The sequence below is a fragment of the Zootoca vivipara genome, chromosome 10 (assembly GCF_965207765.1).
Source record: "Zootoca vivipara chromosome 10, rZooViv2.hap1.1, whole genome shotgun sequence".
NCBI lineage: Eukaryota > Metazoa > Chordata > Lepidosauria > Squamata > Lacertidae > Zootoca > Zootoca vivipara.
The window spans coordinates 28,389,615-28,414,010 of NC_142593.1; the positions used below are offsets into that span (position 1 = coordinate 28,389,615).

Consider the following 24,396-nt stretch of genomic DNA (forward strand, 5'->3'; position numbering starts at 1 on the left):
TTAACTCACTGAAAAGTTGAAATACGATAGAAAGAGGTAAGGCATCTGGGAAGCTTTCTTAATCGTAACTGTCACGGTGGCCGGAGAAGGCTACTTCAGAGTAACGACTCTACACAGCTCTGCATTTTGTCTTTTATTGGTGCTGAGTATTTACAGTGCTAATGGCAGTGCTATTTACAACGACACATCTGTTCAGCTTGAATCAGAACCTCCAAGTGGCTTTTGGCGCGTCTTGCGCCAGCATAACAACTTGGGGAGACCCATCCTCTTCCCCCGACGCTTTCTGCGAAGTTCCGGAGTTGGGGGGACTGGCCTGCCCCCCTTCCTTCCCCCTTCCTGTCCCACCTGGGACGATGGCTCTTCTACCCTGCCAGAGCCTTGGACACCACTTCCTGTTTCCCCACTTGAGCTGGAGCTTTCCCTCTTTTCAGCCTCGCTCGGGGCTGGGCTGGAACTCAGGAGGGGAGGGGCTTCGCGATATCCCTTGCCCCTCACATCCACCCCCCTCCCAGGCCCCCCTTCTCCCCTCCCTAGAGGCTGCACGGGTGTCGGTGGTGACTGAAAGCCTAAAAACTCCGTGCTGTCCGAGCCAGTTGGTGTGAACACCTCCCCCCAGTCCCGTTGGCCCCCTCCTTCCTCCTGGGAAGAGGGAAAGCCCAAAAAGTCCGTGGCCTCAGAGCTGGTGGGGGTGAAAATCTGCTGCCAGTCCACCTCTTCTCCTGACTGAATGGACCTCGGAGATGCCCATATCTCCTCCTCCGTGTCCTCAAACTCTGCTTCCCATCTCCATGGTGAACTGCTTTCCCCCTCCTGTGCTTCCTCCTCCTCCCACTCCCGTTCCATGTGCCAGGGCTTGGGCCTGTGTGGGAAGAGGGCGTGGAATTCTTCCACTAAGAATTCCTCTTGTATCTGTGTGGCTGGGACCCATTCATTTTGGGATGGCGGGGCGTCCTCCCATGCCATGAGGTACTCCAGGCCCCCCACCCCCCCTTCATGAATCAAGGATGGCCGTTGCTTCATTGAGTGGCTCCCTGCCTCCACTCTCCCCCCCTCCCTCGGGGGTCTGTGCGCTGCCTCGGAACCTGCTACTTTCCCTGTACGGAGACAGCAGCGATCTATGAAACACTGGGTGCACCCTCATGTCCTCTGGCAGTGCCAGCCTGTATGCCACCGGGTTTACCTGCTGCGTGACCGTGAAGGGGCCCAACCTTCTGGGTGCCAGCTTCTTGCACCTCCCTCTGGTGGGAAGGCCCTCCGAGGACAACCAAACCTTGTCCCCCACCCTGATGGCCTCCCCCGGTCGCCTGTGGCGATCTGCCCCCTTCTTGTACGCTTCTTTGGCCCTCTCCAAGTGTTCTCTGAGCTGCTGGTGCACCGTCTCCAGTTCCTCTGCCCAATCCTCTGCCTGTGGGCCCTCCTCCTCCTCCTCCCCCTCCCTCTCCGGGAAGGATCTGAGGTCGCGCCCGTAGTTGGCCTTAAAGGGTGACACCCCTGTGGAGACGTGCACCGCATTGTTGTAGGCAAATTCTGCCAGTGGCAGGCGATCCACCCAGTCCGTTTGCCGCTGGCTGACGTAGCATCTCAGGTACTGCTGCAGAACTGCGTTGACCCTCTCCGCCTGTCCATTGGTCTGCGGGTGCCGAGCCGTCGACAAGCTGACTTCCACTTGCAGGAGGTTCATGAGCCGCCTCCAGAACCTGGAAACAAATTGGCGGCCTCGATCCGAGATAACTCTTAAAGGTAATCCATGCAGTCTGAATACGTGGTCAACAAACAGTTTGGCTGTCTCTTCTGCAGAGACTGCCCTGGCACACGGTATAAAATGGCACATTTTGGACATGAGGTCCACCACCACCAACACTGCGGTCTTGCCCCTGGACGACGGCAGGTCTGTGATGAAGTCCATGGACACTACTTCCCACGGCCTGTGCGGTGTGGCTAATGGCTCCAGCAACCCTGCTGGTGGTGCTCTGACCACCTTTGCTCGCTGGCATATGTCACAGCCCCTTACATAGTCCCGAACATCTTCCCGCACCCCTGGCCACCAGAAGTGTCTCATGACTAGGTGAGTGGTTTTGTCCCTTCCAAAATGACCCGCCGTCGGGTTGTCGTGCATCTGCTTGAGGACCTTACCTCTGAGCTGGTAGGTGGGCAGGTACAGGGCTCCCCTGTAAAAAAGCAACCCCCTCCTTTCCTCAAAGTCTTTTGCCTGTTCCCTCCCCCCTCGCAGCTCTCTGAAGATGCGGGTGGCAAACTCATCTGCTGCCGTCAGTACTGTGAGTTCTGCCTCGCTCACCACTGCTGCTCCGCAAGACCATGCGGACGGGGGAAAATGTGCCTGGGTGCTGGGGGCAACTCCTCCTCCATGTACTCTGGCTTGCGGGATAGGGCATCCGCCCTGACATTCTGCTCCCCCGGTATGTAGTGGATGGAGAAGTTGAAGTGCGAGAAGAACTCTGCCCACCGTATCTGCCGCTGGTTGAGCACCCTGGCCGTTCTCCAGAACTCCAGGTTCTTGTGGTCCGTGCACACCTGAATGGGGTGCTTGGCGCCCACCAGGAAGTGTCTCCAGTGCTGGAACGCAGAGTGGATCACGAGAAGCTCCTTATCAAACACTGTGTAGTTGCGCTCCGGCTGGGTCAGCTTTCTGGAGAAGAAGGCACAGGGTCTCCACTCTCTGTTGGCGTCCAGTTGCAGCAAAATGGCGCCCACAGCTCTGTCTGAAGCATCTGTCTCCACGCGTAGGGGCGCATCCTGCACCACGTGGAACAAGTTCTGGTCTGAGGCGAACACCCTCTTGAGGCTTTCGAACGCTGCTTGCGCCTCTGGTGTCCATCTGAACTTCTGCTTGCCTCTCAGGCAGTCCGTGATGGGAGCCGTAACGCGAGAGAAGTTCTTGATGAACTTCCTGTAGAAGTTGGCGAAGCCTAGTAGGCGTTGGGCATCTTTGCGCGTCCTGGGGCTGTGCCAGTCCAGGATGGCCTGCACCTTGTCCTTGTCCATCGCTAGCCCCTTGTCTGACAGCTTGTAGCCCAGGAAGTCCACTTCCCTGGTGTGAAACTTGCACTTCTCTAGCTTCACATACAGGTGGTTCTCCTTTAGGCGCTGCAACACCTCCCTGACATCCTTCACATGCTGCTCGGGGTCATTGGAGTATATAAGGATGTCATCTAGGAAGACCAAGCAGTTCTTGAAGAGGAGGGACCCCAGGATGTGGTGCATGAAGGCCTGGAAGCATGCTGAGCCTCCTTGCAAACCGAAGGGCATCACCAGATATTCAAAAGAGCCCAGAGGCGTGAACATCGTAGTCTTCCACTCATCGCCTTCCCGGATCCTGATCAAGTTGTACGCCCCCCTCAGATCGAGCTTGGTGAAGATCTTGCCCCTGCGTGCCGCTGTCAGCAGATCATCCACTCTGGGCATTGGGAAAGCCACCGGTTCCGTCATGCTATTGAGCCGTCTAAAATCCACCACCAGGCGGCGCTGTTGCGTGTCTTTCTTGTCCACCCAGAAGACCGGGCTGCCCCCTGCTGCCTTGCTTTCTCTGATGAACCCCCTCTTGAGGTTCTTGTCTATAAACGCACGCAGATCCTCCAGTTCCTGATCTGACATGGAGTACAGCTTGGCGGGGGGTAGCGAGGCCCCTAGCACCAGGTTGATCTGACAGTCAAAGGACCTGTGGGGGGGTAGATGGTCGGACTCCGCTTCGCTGAAGACCTCCTGCAAGTCCCAGTATGGTTTGGGTATTGCCTCCCCCCCTTGATGTGCATGGTGGCCACCGTGGCTATGGGAGGCCCCTCCCCTGGTTGGCGCTGCATGCAATGTTCTAGACAAAAGTCCGATCCAAACGTGATGCATCTCTGGTGCCAACTGATGGAGGGGTCATGGCGCGCCAGCCAGCTCATGCCCAAGACGATGGGGGGGTCTGAGATGGTGGTGACGTTGAATGCCAGTGTCTCTGAGTGTCACCCCACCGTCATTCTCATGGGGGGGGGGTCTGGTGGGTGATGGCCCCTCCCAGCAACTCCCTGCCGTCTATGGTGGAGACGTGCAGGGGGAAATCCAGCTGCAGAAGTTGGATCTGGTGTGCTTCTGCAAAGGTTCTCGAGAAGAAGTTCGCCGACGCCCCCGAATCGATTAACGCGAGGACCGTCAGGGGATAGCCATTTGGGAGCGTTAGCGTCACTTCTAGAACCACCCCTGCTCTGGGGGGGGGCTGGCGCTGCTCCTCGCTGTGCGGGTGGGCGGGTTGGGGCCGGTTTGTGCTAACTGTGCCTGGCTGCTGCCCCTTGTCTCCTGCAGCCAGGCTGTCTCGTTTCCCTTCTGTGGTGCTACGTCAGTGGGGGAGGGCACAACCGTTCCCGCCTTTCCTTGCCACTCCCTGCGGTGTGGGCAGTCTTTGACGCGATGCTGGGGGGAGTTGCAGAGAAAGCAATTCCCGCCTCTTCCCTCCTTGCGTCTTGGCGCCGCCGGGGTTTGAAAAGCCCGCGCGCGCTCCACCGATCTCCATCGGTTTCGGCTCTGAGCTCGGTCTGGGCGGGACTAGGGGTGGGCCCTGGGGTGGGGTTTGGTGAAGTGGTCTGTCCTGGGAGCGTGGGAACCAAGGCTTTGCTGCGCGCGTCGTTTGTTTGTCATTCCATCTGGATTCCTGTCTCACCCCCACCGCTAGCGCCGCTTTGCTTAACTCATCCATAGTCCGCGGTTTGGGACCTCTCGCCAGCTCATCCTTAACGTCTGAGTGCAACCCCAGGTAGAAGGCTGATTTCACTGGCTCACTGTGCAGATCCCACCCCAGTTTGTGCACTAGCATGGTGAACCTCGCCCAGTAGTCCCGAACTGTCGATTTTCCTTGTGTTAAGTTATGAAGCTCTTCTTTTGTGGCTTCCATTTCAGAGTCACTCGCATACATGATTTTTAAAGCTTCTACCGTGTTTCCCCCTTTTTAATACGTAGTCATTAAGTAAGCCATGGCAGGATTTCTAGGCATTTGCGAAACGTAAGACATACCCCGAAAATAAGACATACCTCGGAGAGGCTTGAGACCATGTGGGAGGGGGTGCATGAATTGAGCGCGTTGCCAGGCGAGCCGCGCTGGGAGCCTCCCCGCTCTTCCCAGGCCTTTTTTCCACTCGGGCCGAGCGCCTGGACAGGGAAACCCCCCGCGTCAGGAGCGCTGCTGGCCCTTTCCGCGCTGCCAGGGCAACGGACGTCGGCGGGAGTGCTGCTACCCCTTCCACGCCTTTAGAGCGTTGTGGGCTGCATGGCCCAAGGCTGAGCGGCAACGGGAGGCCTGCGGGCCCTTCCGCGCCGCCGGGGCGATGGGTGGCGGCGGGAGCGCTGCTGGCCCCTCCCGCGCCTCTGGAGCGTTGTGGGCTGCATGGCCCAAGGCTGAGCGGCGCCGGGAGGCCTGCGGGCCCTTTCGCGCTGCCGGGGCGACGGACGGCTTTTTTACTAATTGCTTTTAAAAACAAGGCGCTGGACTGGAGGGACCTTTGGTTTGGTCCGCCTGGGCTCTTTCTGTTTAAGCGCGTGCCGGGAGAACAGTTCTTCGGAGAGGCTCTCCCGGCTTCCGCCTTGGGCTCTGTAGCACCACCTCCCACACAGAGGAAGCGTGAGAAGCGCAGCTGCTGAGGGCCCCGCTGACCCCCGCAGAAGCCCTCACGCCCCTCCCTCAAAGCCATGTTGTGCCGGAGCAGCCCGGCAACGTCTCGCCCCGCTCCCATTCCGCCTTGCCACTCACGAGTGGGCCATTTCAGATTCCGTCCCACTCCCGCCCTGCCTCCTCAGCCGCTGTGCGAACTAACCCCCGCCAGCCAGTCAGCCAGCCGCCCAAGCCTCGCGCCATCGCCCGAGCCTCGCGCCATCGCTTCACACGCCCGCTCACGGCAAGCACCAAGCTCCCCCGGCGTGGAACCTGCCCGGTTCCCGCGTGCGCAGGTTCAGGCCGCGGCTTCGGCACAGAACGGACAGCGGCGGGAGCGCTGCTGGCCCCCTTCCGCCCCACCGGAATGTTGTGGGCCGCATGGCCTAGGCGCCCGGAACTGGCGGCTGCTGCAACGTCAAGCACTCGGAGCGCCCAGCGGAGCACCCAGCAGCAGATAGACTTTCCTCCCTTCCTGTATTCCAAGAGACAGTCTCTGCAAATTCCACCCTTCCTGCCTGCCTTATAAGACCAACGAGCAACAGAAGGTACCATAATAAAATAAAATAAAAACCTAATAAAAAATTAAGACATCCCCTGAAAATAAGACACCTTGTGTTTTTTTGAGGAAAAAAAGTTATAAGACGGTGTCTTAAAAAGGGGGAAACACGGTAAGAATAGTTTTGCGTTCTTCATGCAATTATTTTTTTGCGCGATGAGCGGTCTGACCCATTCTCTGGCGGCTCCCGTCATATGCTCTATGATAAAGGAGACTCTGTGCGCGTCATCTGGGAATTCTGCCGCATGCAGTTCCAGCGCATAATTTATTTCTGTCTCAAAGCCTAGGTACTCTCTCGGGTCGCCGCTAAACTTGGTGACTAGGGTCTGTCCCCTCCTCACTTGGACTAGCTGGGGCTGGGGCACCCCCCCCACCTCTCGCAGCTTTTTCCTCATCCAGCTTTTTCTGTAACTCCACCACCATCACCCTTAGTTGCTTCTCAGTTTCATCTTTCGCTCTCACCTGCTCTGCCAGCTTGTTCAGCTCCTCCCGCGTTCCTCGCGCTTCCTCCTGAGCGGCAAGTAATTGCTGGTGTGCCTGCGCTGTCAGGTTCTGTAATTTCTGTAATTCCTGTGCTGCGGCTTCGGCCTCCAGCCTCCACTGCTCAGCGTCTTGCGCGCTCATCGCGGCCGCTCCAAAGTAGCCAGAAAGACTTGGAGGTTGCTGTCACGGTGGCCGGAGAAGGCTACTTCAGAGTAACGACTCTACACAGCTCTGCATTTTGTCTTTTATTGGTGCTGAGTATTTACAGTGCTAATGGCAGTGCTATTTACAATGACACATCTGTTCAGCTTGAATCAGAACCTCCAAGTGGCTTTTGGCACGTCTTGCGCCAGCATAACAACTTGGGGAGACCCATCCTCTTCCCCCGACGCTTTCTGCGAAGTTCCGGAGTTGGGGGGACTGGCCTGCCCCCCTTCCTTCCCCCTTCCTGTCCCACCTGGGACGATGGCTCTTCTACCCTGCCAGAGCCTTGGACACCACTTCCTGTTTCCCCACTTGAGCTGGAGCTTTCCCTCTTTTCAGCCTCGCTTGGGGCTGGGCTGGAACTCAGGAGGGGAGGGGCTTCGCAATATCCCTTGCCCCTCACAGTAACAGTCCAGCTTTGGGAAAAGGTGCCTAGTGAATTTCTTTCACAGGAAAACTCTGAAGTAGTCACAAGAAATAGACAAGGTCCCTTCTGCTACAGGCCAGACACATTGTGCCCCCACTCGCCTTTTTTCAACTCAACAACTGTGTTTAACAAAGGCTTGTTTTCTCACAGAGTGCTATGATTTGAGAATTCTGGAATAATAATTGACCAGTTTAAGAAAAAGCTCTCAACTCACAGCCAGGCCATTCAAAAAGCTTTAGTCATATTCTAAATAAAGAAAAAGCTTTCTCTCTTTTTTTGGGGGGGGGGAGGAGAGGAGAGAAATCAGCAGCAACCTTTGGGAAAAAATAACACAGGGAAAATCCTCTTCACAGCAATTTAGACCAGAATCATTACTGGAGGTTCACTAGCTTATCTCTATGGCCTCCCAATGCACTTGTAAGAGTGTCAACGGATTCTACACCTCCTGCCGAGTTAATTGGCAGCATAGCAAGGGTCATCAGTCAAACAAAAATAACTTTTTAAACCCTGCTGGCCCTGGGTACATTCATGAATGAGCACCAATAATAGCCTGCAGAAAGTCCTTTCAAGCCAAGCAGGTTTTGATTTTCTTTCCCCAAATCCTTTCAGGATTAACACAAATATTCAGAAAAGAAAACAAACATCAGAAGCTTTATATAACTAAAAGAATCTTTTGAGGTAAATTTTCAAAGCAAGTATTTCCACCAAACAATTGCTAGACGCCCTAACACAGTTTTTGTCAACATGCTGCCCCCCCCACCCATTACAACTCCAACAATATCTGGAGGGTCAGCAGCATGATTCCCACTTTTCTTTATAATTCTTAACTTTTATTTACATGTTCATTCAGAATTCAAAGTTGCCATTTGAACATTTTTAGAAATAGCGTTATTATCTTGACCTGCCAATTCAGCTGGCCATCTTGGAAAGGGATTCCCACTATCTACTCTGTCCAGCATATTTACTTTCATAAATTACCTTATAGCTTCTTATAAATTCCTTTCTACAAAGCAGTGCATGTTATCACACTTGGATTTTCCTTTACACATGCCAGAAGGGAGACTCCATTTTTTTCCAAGGGTACGGCCCTGATAGATCATATATTCTCTCTCTCTCTCTCTCTCTATATATATATATATATGTAGAAGGGAATTGTTTCCAAGAAAGGTCCATATATACAAAGAGCCACGTGTTAAACTCCTTCTAAAACTATGCAAATATTAAAAACTTCCCCCTTGTGCAATTTTTGTCATAGAAGCATCTTTTGAAACACTTCTGATTGCTTAAAATCTTACTGTCGCAAGGACGAGTAAGACTGAATTGATTTCAGGAAAGTGTGATCCAAGATATTTACTGAAGTGATAAGCTGCATTTAGTTGAGTGTTACTTACAAAAAATCATTGGTCTTCCCTTCTTCTACTGCTTTGTCTGTACGCTCCAATGAGAAGATGCCATTTGGGTCGTCATTTGCTTCAATTATTACTGTTGCCATTCCAGATCCGTAGACCACTGTGTCTCCTAAGCAACAATTTTATTTTGTTTAAAGAAAATGCTAAAACCAAACAGCATAATATATGCAACAAAAAAATTCCATACCCTAGCCTAATGTTTTTTTCCAGATCCAAGATTCTGCATATCATCTGCCATCTAATTCAGACAACCTTCTCCCTTTGTATGTTGTAAAAGGGACAGCATGCCTTTCCCCAGGACACACACACAAGCTTGGTCCTGCCAGACATATACGGTATGTGGGAATTATATTTGCATATGATCTGTGTGCATAAAATCCAACTCACGCAGGCCTGAATTAAGAGGTTTGCTTCACAGATTTTTGCGTATGTGGGGTGGTTGATATGCGTTGGATTATATGCGTGTAGAAGGCTGGATGCCTGGGATGGAGAACTTCAAGCTAATCAGGTCCATCTGGCCCTCATAACTCTCCCTGGGCCACACCATCTCTCCCCAGACCATGCTCATCAACAGCCCAGCTTTGTACTCTCCTCAAATGATTTTGCCTGGCTCTATGTGAACTGTGATAATGCCTCTTGTCTGCCTGGAGGATGTGCAGATGGGGTGGGAGTGTAGAAACTTCTGACTTTTGTGAGACAGGAATGTAGCCTGCTCTATCTTTTGCCCCACCAACTTTTGCTTCTGACTTTGCCTGTAGCTGGCATGTGGACCTTGGAAGGTTGCCAGTAAGAGAATGGGGACCTCAGGCTGAAGGCAGCTCCCCTCTCGTTTTATGCAAATGTTATGCCCATACATTGCTTTTATAGGGCATCCCAAGGTAAGCAGGCACATCTGGTAGCCATGCCAAGGAAGACATAGTCTTGTTCCTCCACTGCTCACACAGATACTCAAGCAGGGTCTAAAAGAAAAAAGCTAAGGTAGCCTTTGAAAACAGCATGCCATCATGTACACTGGAGTAAATGAGCTCTGTTCATGAGTAACTACCCAGAAGTCTGAATAGATAGGATGGTGGCTATTAGCATACCTGGCACTGGTGAGCCTAAGTGGTAAATGGGGCTTGTATCTATCTATCTATCTATCTATCTATCTATCTATCTATCTTTACTTTAGAGCCAAGGAAGTGAACCCAGTATGACTGAAGTCTTCTAGATCACAGCCTGAGTTTGTATGTTTAATATAACAGAATGAGAGAACCGACTATTATAGAGCACCACTTTATGGCTGCCGTCAAGTTTATATACAGCAATAAAAACATCAAATATATTGCACAGCACAATGACACATTTGCACACCAAAGATTGTACTTAACCCCCTGTAAATTTATACCTAGCCACTTATGCCTACCTTTTTCTCTTTTGTTCTATATATTGGGGGTTATTTACATATATATTGGTTGTTTTAATATCCAACACAAATAATGAAAGCCAAATTAGCTCTATAAAAGTCAGTCACAAACAAATCAGCTGGGTGTTTTCGTTTTGTTTCTAATCCAGCAATATTACAACCAGCCCCAGTTGCATGGATGCAGGCATACTGCACATTTCACAAGGGTATAAAAAGGATGCTTTAATGTGAAGAAGCATGGGAATACTCTAATCAGCTCCCCCAAAATATCATTCACAAATAGAGAAAAGCAACATCAGAAATGCGGCTCCTTAGTTTACATAGAGATCAAATAGTCATTTGAACCTGTTGAGTTGAAGAGAATGATATAAAAAGTCTCATCTGACTCAGGGGTATCATCATCATTGATAAACATGGTTATGTTCTGTTCTCGTATTCCACCATCAAAGAAAAGTACACCACTCTTTTCGCTAGGCATAAAGTCTCCCTCTTCAGCAGTGGCTCCTCCGTTAACAGTGGCGTACGAAACCAAAACGGCATCAGCATCCGAGCCATTCCTTATGACTACAAAATTAGCAATGCCGCCTTCACGAGCCTTCACAACAACAGGATCTGAAATACATATACAGTGTAAAAGAAAGATAAATCAATACAACAGAACTGTAACCTTCCTTTGCATATATTGTTTCCAGTAAAGAGAAAAAAAGTCTACTTTATAATGGGATAGACGTTTCATAGCACTGAATGTCTCCACTCCACTGTTAGCTTACAAATTAGGAGAAGAGCATAACACATTAATAAGCTTCCAGGCAAAGATTTATCACCATCATTATATTTATACCTTCAGGGGTTTGAAATGCTCTAAGTGGCTTACAGTAAAATAATCACAATACAGATTAGATCATAGAATTATAGAGTTGGAAAGGATTCTAAGGATCATCTAGTCCAACCCCCTGAAATGAAGGAGTATGCAGCTGTCCCATTCAGGGATCAAAACTGCAACCTTGGCATTATCCTGCTGTAACCAAATTCAGACATTACACCAAACCATGGTTTATGCTAACCATAGTTAAGGAACCCACAATGTGGTTATGAATTCTTAAATGTACAACAGTAACACCATTATTGCTTTCATTTTCCCTCTATTCAGTACTCAGCTTCAAAAGTTCATTCCTCCTCCCATAGCTCAGAACCTCTTGATAATTTTCGTTTGTCAATGGTTTTCAAACCACGTCTAATACACACTGTGGCTTGATATCGTGGTTTGGTAGCTCCTTTATCAAACCATGATCTGACATACCATGCTGCCAAAAGGTAGGCTATAAATGCAATAAATAAATAAAATAAAATGAGCACATAAGAGAACACAAATTAAGAGAAAGCCAAGCAGATTGTGCCACTCCTATTTATCTTGTTTTAGATCCATCACTCAATATAAGCTACACTGAAGATCTCTCACCAGCAAAATAAATTGGGTCGTCGTTTTTTGTAATCTGCAAGGTTGCAGTGGTTATATTTCCCATTCTAGCACCCCCTGTGGCATTGAAAAGACTAATGATGAATACCTCGATTTCTTCAGGTATCTGAAAAAATATAAAAAGTTAATGTATGTTACCTCTAAATGCTATATAATTAAAACAAAGTTGCCAAACATTAACTCTTGCAAATCATGGAACACAACTGTAGAATAATGGTACTATTGAAACAAACATTCGAGCATGCAGAATAATGAGATCTACCGTAAGTTACTCATATATATCCTAGATGTATTAGTTGGTTTGATATACTATAGCCAGCATCACAATGGGTATGTTTGAACTTAATACTCTTCCCATTTAAATCAGTGGAGCTTAAAACTGCTTATGTTTTCCACTTTCGATGGTATTTCCCTACTATGATAATTTCCCAGTAGCTTGGAGGATGATCATTTCATATATTTACAAAAAAGAAAGAAAGTTGAGGCTCTCAAACTGAAGGAAGATGTATAGTCTCTTGCTAGAATGGGAAACTAAGAGGTTAAATCCGTAATGATTAAATGGGCACAAGACATAGGACATAATATACAAATGGAAGATTGGGGGAAATTATGGAATGTGGATCTAAAACTTACCGACTGTATAACTCTGAAAGAGAATTGCATGAAAATGATGTAACAATGGTATATGACCCTGGTTAAACTTGCTAAGATGTATAGAACAAGCTCTAACAAATGTTGGAAATGTAAAGAATCAGATGGCACGTTTTATCATGTGTGGTGGAGTTGTAAAGTAATCAAAAATTATTGGGAAATGATATATAATGAACTGAAGAAGATGTTTAAAGCAACTTTTGTTAAAAAGCCAGAAGCTTTGTTGTTAGGCATTACAGGACTGAAGTAGCCAAAAGAGTGGAATAAGCTATTTATGTAGGCCACAATGGCGGCCAGGATTTTACTAGCCCAAAACTAGAACGATGACTAAATACCAACAAAAGAATGGCAAACTAAACTGATGGAATATGCAGAACAGGCAAAACTCACAGGAACACTCAGAAACAATGACAATGGAGACTTTAAAAACGACTGGAAACCATTTATGTTGTATTTACAGAAATACTGTGAAGAAATGGACTCATATGTAAGAAGATATGATATAAAAAGATGAAGAATATAAGAGCAAAATAAGGAAAATAAATGAAGCAGAAGCAGGGATTGTTGAATAAACCAGAGGAGAAAGTTGGGGGACGTCATGGGGAGTGGGGGAGGGGTTTGGGATTCTTTGAATAATTCTTTTTTCTATATGTGTTGAAAATGTTGAATATTAAACTGTAAAATTAATTTTTTTAAAAAAAAAAAAGTTACTTGCATAAAAGTGTTTACCTCATCAGGCACTGAATATATGGTGATATTTTTTGAAGATTCTTCATTTCCAAAGAAAACTGTCCCTTGCTCCGGGAAGATGTCTTTTGTAGAAGCTGGGTAAGTTGCCCAGGACACAGTTACATTGCCAAAAGTTCCTTGGCTTCGCAAGATTGTGAACACCGCTTTGAAACACAAATGCATTAATTGGTAAATGTACAGCATTAAGAGATTCAAAGACAGGGTAGAAAAACTCAAAGAAAAAAACAGTTTTAAAAGACAAGTATCTGTAACTATGAAAGTGGCATACAGTGGTACCTCGGTTTATGAACACAATTGGTTCCGGAAGTCTGTTCATAAACTGAAGCGTTCATAAACTGAAGCGAACTTTCCCACTGAAAGTAATGGAAAGTGGATTAATCCGTTCCAGACAGTCCGCGGAGTAACCGTTCATAAACTGAAGCGAACTTTTCCGTTGAAAGTAATGGAAAGTGGATTAATCCGTTCCAGACGGGTCCGCGAAGTACTTAAACTGAAGCGTTCATAAACTGAAACATGGGTGTAATTGGTTCCGGAAGTCTGTTCATAAACTGAAGCGTTCATAAACTGAAGCGAACTTTCCCATTAAAAGTAATGGAAAGTGAATTAATCCGTTCCAGATGGGTCTGCGGCATTCATAAACTGAAAATTCATAAACCGAGGTGTTCATAAACCGAGGTTCCACTGTATACTCATTTGCAGATATTCATCCCAAGGAAGAATGCTGCTTATTGCAAGCTCAATAAATAGCAAGCCACCATTATTATTATTATTATTATTAAGAACTGTGCTATGGCATCTGCTGTAGCATCACTTCTTATGCCATGAAGGTCCCAGATGAGAAATCTTGAGCTATGTTGGAACAGTAACACACTATGGCTCCTCACCCCTCAGGTAGACAAATATTGCCATGGGGAAGAGCCACAGAGTGGAGTCCTCCTGTGTTACCTGGGCTCCAGATTTTAACAGTATAGGAAGGAACTCTGTAGCAGCAGCATCTGTACTATGAGAGGTATCAGGTGAAGGAGTCTTGAGAGACAGTAAGTTATCAATTTATGATAAAATGGCAAGAGTTAATATGAGCTAACCTACAACAGAGCAGTAAGGAATTACCAGCATAGAAGTCTCTGCCTTTGCTTTCATTTATTGTTACTGTTAATCCATCCTCAGCAAACTGAATTATTCCGTGTGGATCATCGTTCTTCAGGACTGTTATGTTGACAACTGTGGCATTTCCCAGCTTACTTGGCAGCTCACCGTGGCTACTGAGAACCACTGAGTAAAATTCATCCAACTAGAAGAGGGAAACCAAATCAGAACAATATGGTCTGGCAACACTCACGGCAATCAAGAGACCAGTCCAAATTTATCAATCAGCCAGCGTAAAATAAAATTTAGCAAATGTTACCTCAGGATGTGGAAAGTGTAATTCATATTTTAACAGTAGCACAACTGCCTATTAGACACAAATGGAAAATGATAAACCTGCCCTCTGTAGATGACTAGTGTTTGAGAGCATGGGATATAGCTTACTCATTTAAACTTACAGGCATGTGAAAACACAGAAAAGAATCGGGAAAGAGAAACATAACATTTTCTCCTCCATCTCAACACAAAGTGGCCATGATTATTTCATTCTTAGGGCAATGTTAGCATTTTCAACACTACATAACCCACCAAAAATCCCATCAACTCAGGAGGATGTTTTAGATACGAAATGTCAGAAGTGCATCCTTTATTATTTGAAGTTAGGCATGAGGAATTCTTTCTGCCTCTCTTTACCTCTGGAATCCCATCCATCTTTGTTAGCAACGTAATTTTAATTTCTCTTTCTCCAGGCTTAAACTCCAGGATTCCTGTACTTCCATAGAACTCGCTGTCTCTTGGTTCTACAGTATAACGTAGAAATTGTTTGATGAGGGCTCCCCTGGACCGGACAATCTGAAGTTCAACAGATTCTCCTTCCTTTAAAACAAATCAAAAGTCCAAAAGGCTCAGTACAGTATTCTTATTTGGTGTGGTTCCACCATGGAAGGGGTTTAGTTTCTCAGCACTTACTTTTATCCTGTAGGGCCCTCTTGAAGATATAGAAAATTCAAACACTCCTCCAGGATCATCATTTTCCAGAATAACCACTTCACGGCTAATATATCCAGATTTCAGGATCTGATTTTCCACATTCACCCTGAAGAAATAATTCCAAAGATGCTTTTAACCAGCAAGTTAGTTTAGCATTAAATGCAGCAGATGCCTGCAGTAAAATATCAGGGCTTCCCCTCCACCACCTACAACCATGTTGTCCTGAAATACCCTCCCACTGAAGGTACATTTGGCCCCATCACTGGCTCCCTTTCTGGAGCAAACCCACATTTTATTTGCTAATGGATTGAATATATTATTCACTTTGTTATTCTTTTATTATATTGGATTGACTGATTATTATTTCTTGAATTCATATTTTTGCATTGTAAAACCAATTCATGAATGAGTGTCGAAAAGTGGTATACAAAAGCTGTACTTAAAGAATGAACAAAGTCTTTCTGCACTGACAATATTTTATTTATATTTGCCTAGAATTTGTTTTTCAAAAAAAAAGATTAAACATGCACACTTCACACAGAGAAAGACAATAAAACACAGTGGCATACAAGAGTACTGGCTGGTAAGTTTTAAAAAGCACTGAAGAGCAGGTTTTACTGTCCTGCTAACATGTAACAAACTTTCCAATAACATATGCTATGAAAAGTTGTTGAAAGTAAATATTTTGTTTCCAACTTCATCTGAGACAACATTTGTCCCTTGATTGTTTCCTGTCAGGCAGATCTACCCAACAAGCAGAGATGATTTCAAGAGCTCACACTGCCAATGAGAATCCTTCAAAATAACTTCAATGCAAAGGTTTCTGTTTATACACACACTAAATCTGAATCTTATTCTTAACCAAATTCAGTGTTCCTGAAGTGATACTTCAGGAACTGAAGTTGAAAACTAATGTTAACTTATGCTTAAGCTTTTGATTAGTTGCTGGAGCATATAAAGATTATGTTCCTAGATAATTTGTATTAATTGTTTTTAAATGGTCAATGATGTATTTAAAGTGGCTGCAGCACTAATATGTGCGATTTATTTCAATAAAACCCCAATCCTAAACCCGCTTACATGGAAGTAATTCTCCCTTAACATGGAAGCATTTACTTCCAAGTCAATGTGCATAGGGTTGTGATGTATGTTCCCTAAATATTGCAGTGAAAACACACAATCTATTTGAGGATGAAAACAATTTCTGTTTAACTCTAAATTCAGCTCCATTATACCATATTTGGGAGGCCCGATTTCCCAGCGGTGAAATCAGAACAACCAATCTACTGTTCTGCATTATCTTCAAACATCAAACACCAAGCCATGCATTCATAACTTTTTATTATTATTCATAGGCCCTACATAAAGAAACGTTTTCACTCCTCTACCCCATGCTCCCAAATAAAACAGCAACAGGAAGCATGCATTGCCCAAGGAGGTCCGATAGGCATGGTGCTTCAGAAGGAAAGAAATATTAAAGGAGACACAGTCTTGTCCAGACCAACCACTTCCAAAACAAAGTGCTGATTCACTGAATACAAAGACACAGCTTGCTGCACTTACCCAAAGTACACGACAAACCTTTCTGTCTCTACCCTGTCAATACAGAGAGAAATAAGTGGGGGGTAGGAATAAAACCACTGTTTGCCAGATTCTTTGTAGGAGAGAGTTCTTTAGAGGAGGAAATAAAAAGCGGGGCGGGATAAAAAAACAAAACAACAACACCTTTCCAGTGCTAATGTTCACTTTATGGGAATTCTACTTGCTTGGCACTCACTTGTTTGACTAATGCTAGCAAGAGGTTCAGCAATTCCCACTCATGGGAGATGACCCCATGACCAATTGGGATGTCAAGGACCATTCAAGGCCTTCGCTGCCAGCACTGCTCCAAGAGCCAGCCGCCAGCTGCCAAGCACTGTGCAGGCATACAGGCTACATGGCAGCTGAGTAAATTTTATTCAGCACCATTTGTAATTACTCAGTGCTTTTAATTAGACAAAAGAAACCCATTCTATTCATTGATGCAAAACTCTCCAGGACCTGCCATCCCACTACGCTGCCCAAATAATTGTCTGAGCAGATAAAGAAGGGCAGGGGTTGCCATTGTTCAGATTTTTGTAATGGGGACATATTTGAAAGGCCTCATTTAGGCAGGAGTTAAAACAGCAGGAAGTGTTATTTGTGGCTGCTTTTTCAGTAAATCAAACAGTAAGAATGATGTAAGAGGCGAAAGCATTTTCCAAGCCCAACATTTTATCTGCTCGAAACAAATGCTTAACCACTTGTCAGAAGATACGGCTGGAAATGGAATAGTGCCTCTGATCCTAACCTAGCATTTTTAATACCCCAGTTACTTTGATTCATTATAAATTGCTGTCTGCATGTATATAGTCCACTGTGTATATCTTAGTGGTGCAAGCATGTGTGAATGGCATTTGTCCTTGGGAATGTCTGCTCCATAAGCTGCCACTGAAATTCACAGGAGTTCTGCAGAAAAACCTCTCTGTATAGAAAAAAAAACCTGTGCTAAGTGTTGTATGCAAAGATCATACAGGTGAAACTCGGAAAACTCGTCGAAAAGTGCATTTATTTCAGTAATGCAACTTAAAAAGTGAAACCAATATATGAGATAGATGCATGACATGCAAAGCAAGATATGTCAAGCCTTTATTTGTTGTAATTGTAATTATTTGTTGTTAGGCGGGTCAATTATAAATAGAATGTAATTAATGAAATGTAATAGCAATGCTTATTCTTGTTTATTTTTGTATTATTGTAACTATTTGTTTTATTACTGTGGAATTTCCAAAAGCATGCATTTGTAAAAATTAAAAGAAAAATAAAAAAAGTTGCATTACTGAAATAAATGCACTTTTCGATGATATTCAAATCTTCCGAGTTTCACCTATAATCCCTTCACAAAGGGTTCAGCAGGCAGAACAAAGGTAAATGTCAGGACTCTAATAGTGTAGATAAACAGGGATGTACCTAGGCTAGGTTGGCCTCCGCCAAGAGCACAGAACCAGGGGAGCACTCAAATCATAGAATCATAGAGTTGGAAGAGACCACAAGGGCCATCCCATCCAACCCCCTGCCAAGCAGGAAACACCATCAAAGAACACCACCATCTGGATCCAAGTGGCTATGAGCCCGCCCACCTGTCCTCACACTTCCTGGGTCACTCCTTTGCTGCTCTGGGCAGCCGGGCAAGGTGTGCAGGCTCCTCTGGGTACCTTGGTGGAGGATCCTCGCCAAGGGCACAAGGAATGGGTGGCACTGATACAGCTCCTTGCCAAGGGCACAAGAGAGCCTAGGTACACCTCTGAGTATACCGGTAAGTGAAGTTGCCAAGAGCAAACTAGCAAGTCAAAGCATAAAAACTGGAGGACAGGTTTAAGCACAGCACTAATAAGGAATGTCATTTTCACAAAGGCATTATGAACCACAAACTGACTGAAGGGGGAAAGATGACAGGAAAAGAGGCTCAGGGACAGAAAGCTGGTTATATTACCATAGACACCAGGGCCTAAATCCCAAACAGTTAAGCATACCTAAGACCACTGACACCATAGTGAGCTAACCTGTGCTGGATTTAGGCCAAGATTACAAAACAAGCATTTTCATATCCTTGATAAGCAATATACATGATGTATATGGTGTAACCTAGAGTTCTTCTACCTTGGGTTGCCAGATCTTGTTGGATTACAACTCCCACCATCTCTGACCACTGGCTAAGGCATGCCCCTCAACCCCCCACAATTCCAGGATGAGTGGGACATGCTGGAAGTATAGATGCCATCCCAGCAACCTGGTGTTATGTCTTGAGCTTGGATCCTTGAACAATAGGAGGGAAGGATTCTAGAAGGCAGCAACCTGACTGGCCCTTGGGAGCTGTCCCATCCGGCTCCAGGAGGGGAGTTTGAATCAGCCTATCATGCTTGAACCTCTCTAGAATGTAACACCTGAGGATTCTTCCCTGAAACTGCCGCTTCCTCCTCCAAGTTCCTGTTATCCTGAGGATCCACACATTTGCTGATCTAACATCAAATTCTGAACAACTGATGTGATAAAGTACAATAATTTTATAGCAATGTGTACATTAAATGTGATATAGAACCAGATAAATAATATCAGACATAGCATTAAGGTTGATAGATCTAGTTTTTAAAATACGAAAACAAATCAGCTCTGTTGTCACTTTAATATTTAAAGTATACCCAGTGCAGCAGCTCACCAAGTATAAGAACTAACTGGAAAAGGAAGAGGGTAACTTATGTATGGAAACATGAGCAATACTCTGTATGAAATTAAGTTACATAATGCCTGTTGAGGCAGCAGCAAAGAAGTTGAAATATCATAAATGAAATTCAACTCCTTTTCTTGTGTTAAGTCACTGAGACACCTTACTATGGAAAATCAAACCTATTACTTTTGAATGGTATGGCATTTATAAGAACCAGATCATTACAGGCACATTTTGACAGAAGTATAACTTTACATGAAACTGAAATGGAGATTTAACATAATTGTGCCTTCAGAGCAATGTTATCTGCCAAAGGAAACGCAGAAACAATTTCAGCGGACAACCAATATGATAGAGCCATCCATTTGCATATTACGTATGAGTCAAAGGATTCTTTAAAAAAAAAAAATATGGCTCTGATTCAACATATAAAATGTCATGGATGCATAAGGTGTCTATGAACATTTACAGAATAATCTATGCATGTTTACTAAGAAATAAATCCTACTGTCCTTAAAGGGGCTTACTCAATATACCCCACCCCACAAGTAAGCATACAAGCATTAGCTAGTGCATAAAATAATACAATCAGGATATTAAAAAAGGGTATGTTGTGACAAATTATTGCAGAGTAATACCTGTCTAATGACAATATTAGAGTCTCATTCATTTCTGGGATATCATCAGCTTTGACAGTAAGGTTGATTGCTGTGTCACTTTGTCCAGATAAAAATACAACAGAGCCAAAGAAAGGACTTATATCATCAATAGTTACAGCTTTTGGATTGAGGCCAGAGGGTATCAGGCTCCAGAAGACAGTAGCTTGTCCATCAGTCCCATCTCGATGCAATGGAATAGAGGTCTAGAATGTATACCAAGTTGTGTAAGTTTTTTTTTTACTTATTGAATGTACATGCAACCTTAGCTGCCAAGCTACAGCCATTATCAAATATCTGAAAACACATTTCTGAAATAGCACATAGACTGATTTATTTTTAACTTCTACAGCATTCTGCACCTATGAAATGCATTGAAAGAATTGCATGGCATCTTTTAAATATTGGTGAGGTGTGTCACAAACTAATGAAACATGAAAATTGGGGGGAGAAAATATAAATATCTAAGAAAAAAATCAGTGAAGTTCTCATGGTTGGGATGCAGAATTTTTGTGGTGCTCATCTTCCTTTTGAGAGATGTTTGCAAGTAACATTGCTTCCTTTCTACAAATCATCTCACCAGCAATCTTCACTCTGTAGCCTACCTAGGAGCCCACATTTCAAGGCCCAGATGAAGACATCATGAGGTAACCAACCCCTCTCATGGGGCTTTTTTAAAAAGTAAGGAAAGGTGGGCAGCAGGGGAGGCTGCAGAGTGCTGGATAAATGTTTACTTGGAAGGAAAACAGTGGTCAGTGTGGTTCGTTAAGGGAGCTAAGAGTTGTTAGGAAAACCTTAACAAAGTACAGTTCCCGGGATTCTTTTTGCAGAAAGCCATGACTCTTAAAAGTCGAATAAGAGTACTTCAAATGTGTGGTGCGGATGTGGCCAAAAACACCACCCCTTTGACCTCACAACAAGGAAGTAGCCCTAAAACCCCACACAGAGCAAAATTCTGAAGTACCCAAAGAATGAGGCAGAAAAAAATGAAGCCTCCACATGGAACAAAAAAACCTTTTGAGAAATTGGAGGGAACAGTGTTATCTAGAACTTGATTTTACCTGGAGTTAGGAAAATACAACTATATGACCCTTACCTCTGAGTAGCATCTTCATAGATAGCAGGGAACAAATGATGACATTTCAATTTAACTGTGATTCAGAGTTGTTAAGATTATTTTTCTTCATTACAGAACCATGATGACAAGGCATGAGAAATATTTTGAATAAGTAAGTGTTGCAAAATAAATTATTTCCCACAAGCTTGCAGAAGTTCGTGTAATGTGAAGGCGGAATAGCTGAAGAAAATGTGCAGTATGCAAGAACAACGTTTAAATAAAGATTTACTTACTACTGTAAAAACAGCATCTTCTGGCTCATGTAAAATTACTGGAAGATTGCTGATAAAGCCAATTTCTCCATTTGCAATGTCAGGCGTAATTCTTAAGGAGATGTTTTGAATTTCTCCTAGTCTAGGACTTACAGGTGGAACTAGAGGAGTGATAGTCAGCAATTCAACTTTTTCAAGCTGCAATAAGAGGAATAAAGATTTTAAGATTCTCTGCCATTCCTACATATGCTACAATGATTTATAGGACAGGACAACTAGTTGTTGCATATTTTTAATGTAAGCTGCAAATATCTGACCAGGATTTTGCAGAATCCTGCTGCAAAAAATGATAATACATAATTCCCATGATAGGAAGAGATTATTTCCACTTCTCAGTTATTCTGGGAAAACACTAATTTACGTCTACAGATCTTTATGCCTATCACATTTGAACATATAAGGAAAACATGCAATCACATGTACAGTTCTGCATCAGAATAAGTGACTGTAAATTGCTGAAGCAGGTTGTGAATAGGCGTTCTTCCACCAAACTGAACCATTTTGGAGAGGAAGACTCCAGGATCCAGTAAATTAACACCCAGGAGATGTTTGAACCTGCTGTAGAACCTACAATGAACTCCCAATGAATGTACATAGAGAAGGGGAACAGTTGCAGGAGATGGAGAAGGAAATAAACAAAATCATTTCCATGATATTCATACAAAATTTTCTACAATATTTTGTGCCTTCCCTGTTTTGGAGTCATTATCATGGATCCTAACTTTTCACATTTATTTATTAAAAAATATTTGGAAACCACCAACTTATTTTTAAAGAAATCAAGACAGAGTCTAAAAAAATAGAAGGATCATGTAACAGCACAGAAGCAGCTCCTTCCATTCACAGAATGGAGCAAAAACAAAGCATCCAAACTTTTATTTTTATTATCGATTTTATAACAGTGTGGGCTGCTGGGATTGGGATTGGACATCCCAATTGGGCATCCAACCTCCCCAAAAAGCCACGGCAGAACTGGCTTCAGTTGTTACTATTACAATTGCTGATACTTTTAAAAGAGCCTAACAGAACAAAGTCCCATGGAGAAATGCAAGAGTAACATAAAGTTTGGTGGATGAGGTTCCCAAAGGGCATTTTATCCACTAATGCTTTACATGTTTTCTTGACCCAGCTGAGTTCTTTAAAGAATTCTGTACTCCTTTGAATTTGGAATGTACAGACATATTTTTACAAAGTTATATTTCAGGCTATACCAGGTGATTGAACTGGCTATGGCACTGAGAAGTACCCAGTTAATTATGCCCTCCCACTAGAGGTCAAAGAGAACAATTACCAGACCTTTAGAAGGCATCTCAAGGCAGCCCTGTTTAGGGAAGCTTTTAATGTTTGATGGATTTTTGTATTTTAGAATTTCTGTTTTTTGGGAAGCCGCCCAGAGTGGCTGGGGGAACCCGGCCAGATGGGCGGGGTATAAATAATAAATTATTATTATTATTATTATTAATCTTTTCTTCCTTACCAATGTTTTCTCTAATTTCAATTGTGTTCTCATGTCACTTCCTCTTTCCACAAACCTCATTCTAAACTTGCATGTGGAAATAAGGTTTATCCAAGAAAAACATTAGACTTCCCTAATAAGGCATAATGGTGTTCAAGGCAACATGAGGGGGTGTTTCATGTTATTGATGCTATAATGATAAAAGTTATGACAATTTTATACCATATCATATACCTGTACTAAGAAATGGGCCCCGTTTTGAAGAAATGCATCATTTCTTATTGGTACTTTTACAATTTCTCCAGTTCTTCCTTCTGGAAAGTAGAGGGTGCTTCTTCCCGAAATGTTTAGAACACCTTCTTTAGCTCGCTCAGGATCCACAGGCCCAGCAGGGATATACAGAACTGTATAAGACAGTCTCACATCTCCCACTGTTCCCTTTTGCCTTGCAAAGCTAAGAGACAAAAAACGTCCATCGGGGCTGCTTTCTATCCTCTGATCCTCTGCAGGGTAGAACTTTATTACACCATAAACATCATCACTGTCTTGAATGTAGAACAAAAGCTACAAGAATGACGACAAAGTATTCATGTTAAGAGCAAATTACCATTAGAAATCATAATAAATTATCAGATCACTGTTTGTAGGTATTGATTGGATTATGAGATTTTTATCGCTCCCAAGACAGGCAATGCAACCACAGAACTACTGACTTTACATGACTGCACCATTTGTGGTAGCTAACAGTGCTCGTGCTAACAGTGAACAAGCACTGCCATGTAGAGGATGTGTGCTCCCAGAATTTTCCCACACTCATGTCAGCAGCTGGAAGTAAGCTGCTTATTGTAGCAACTCATCATAAGAAGGAGCAACTGCCTAACATGACCAGGAAGGTCAAGTATAGAGGGTCTTAAGCAGAACATTTTGCTACTCCACTCATTCTACCCTTGAACATTCTGTTAGCTAACCAAAGGGATCATAATGTGGAAATCCATCTAACATGCAATTGTATCAGAAAAACTGCGCCATCACCAGAAGGTCCTGAAAGGAACAGCTAAATGGATCCCACGAAGGGCTGCTGAGCCACTTAAGTTCAAGGGCAGAAGTTCTTCAGGATAGAGGTGAACCCTTTCAGGTAACAGGGGCATCAGACTCTTGTCCAATTTAGCATAGCATCCTAATATGTTAACTTAGGCAGGAATATTATTCCATAGTCTCTCTATGAGTGGGAGGAAGCTAGCTCTGAGCAAAACTACTTTTCTAGTAGTGTAAAGCAAAAAATAAAAAATGTTTTCAGTAGTGCTGAAAAGCTTCTCTCTGAGGATTTTTCAGCAGTGCCTGGGAAAATGTTTTGCCTATTTATTTGCACTGCCTTCTCTTCTCATCTCTCTCAGTTGGTTTTGTTTGATCTCACTGAGACTGTAACTTAACAAAATCCAACCAGCAACACAGTGGAGCAATGCCACCACATTCACAGCATAATAAACACTGATTGATTGGGATCCCCTGTGTAACTGAACAATAAAGCTTTACCCTCCTGGATTTAGTTACAGGTAGGTAGCCATGTTAG

The 24,396-nt window shown here is 44.4% G+C and overlaps 1 protein-coding gene across 1 annotated transcript in view; it reads right to left on the reverse strand.

The window, feature by feature from the left end:
* ADGRV1 (adhesion G protein-coupled receptor V1) overlaps positions 1–24,396 on the reverse strand; it is a 253,099-nt gene that overhangs the window by 215,717 nt on the left and 12,986 nt on the right. Inside the window, exons 9-18 of the mRNA XM_088653182.1 lie at positions 23,061–23,390; positions 21,332–21,508; positions 19,964–20,187; positions 15,062–15,188; positions 14,786–14,968; positions 14,117–14,297; positions 12,986–13,149; positions 11,588–11,711; positions 10,474–10,740; positions 8,706–8,832 (exon numbers count right to left, since the gene is read on the reverse strand). Of these exons, the coding sequence (XP_088509308.1) occupies positions 8,706–8,832; positions 10,474–10,740; positions 11,588–11,711; positions 12,986–13,149; positions 14,117–14,297; positions 14,786–14,968; positions 15,062–15,188; positions 19,964–20,187; positions 21,332–21,508; positions 23,061–23,390 (1,904 nt within the window). The remainder of the gene's footprint in view (positions 1–8,705; positions 8,833–10,473; positions 10,741–11,587; positions 11,712–12,985; positions 13,150–14,116; positions 14,298–14,785; positions 14,969–15,061; positions 15,189–19,963; positions 20,188–21,331; positions 21,509–23,060; positions 23,391–24,396) is intronic.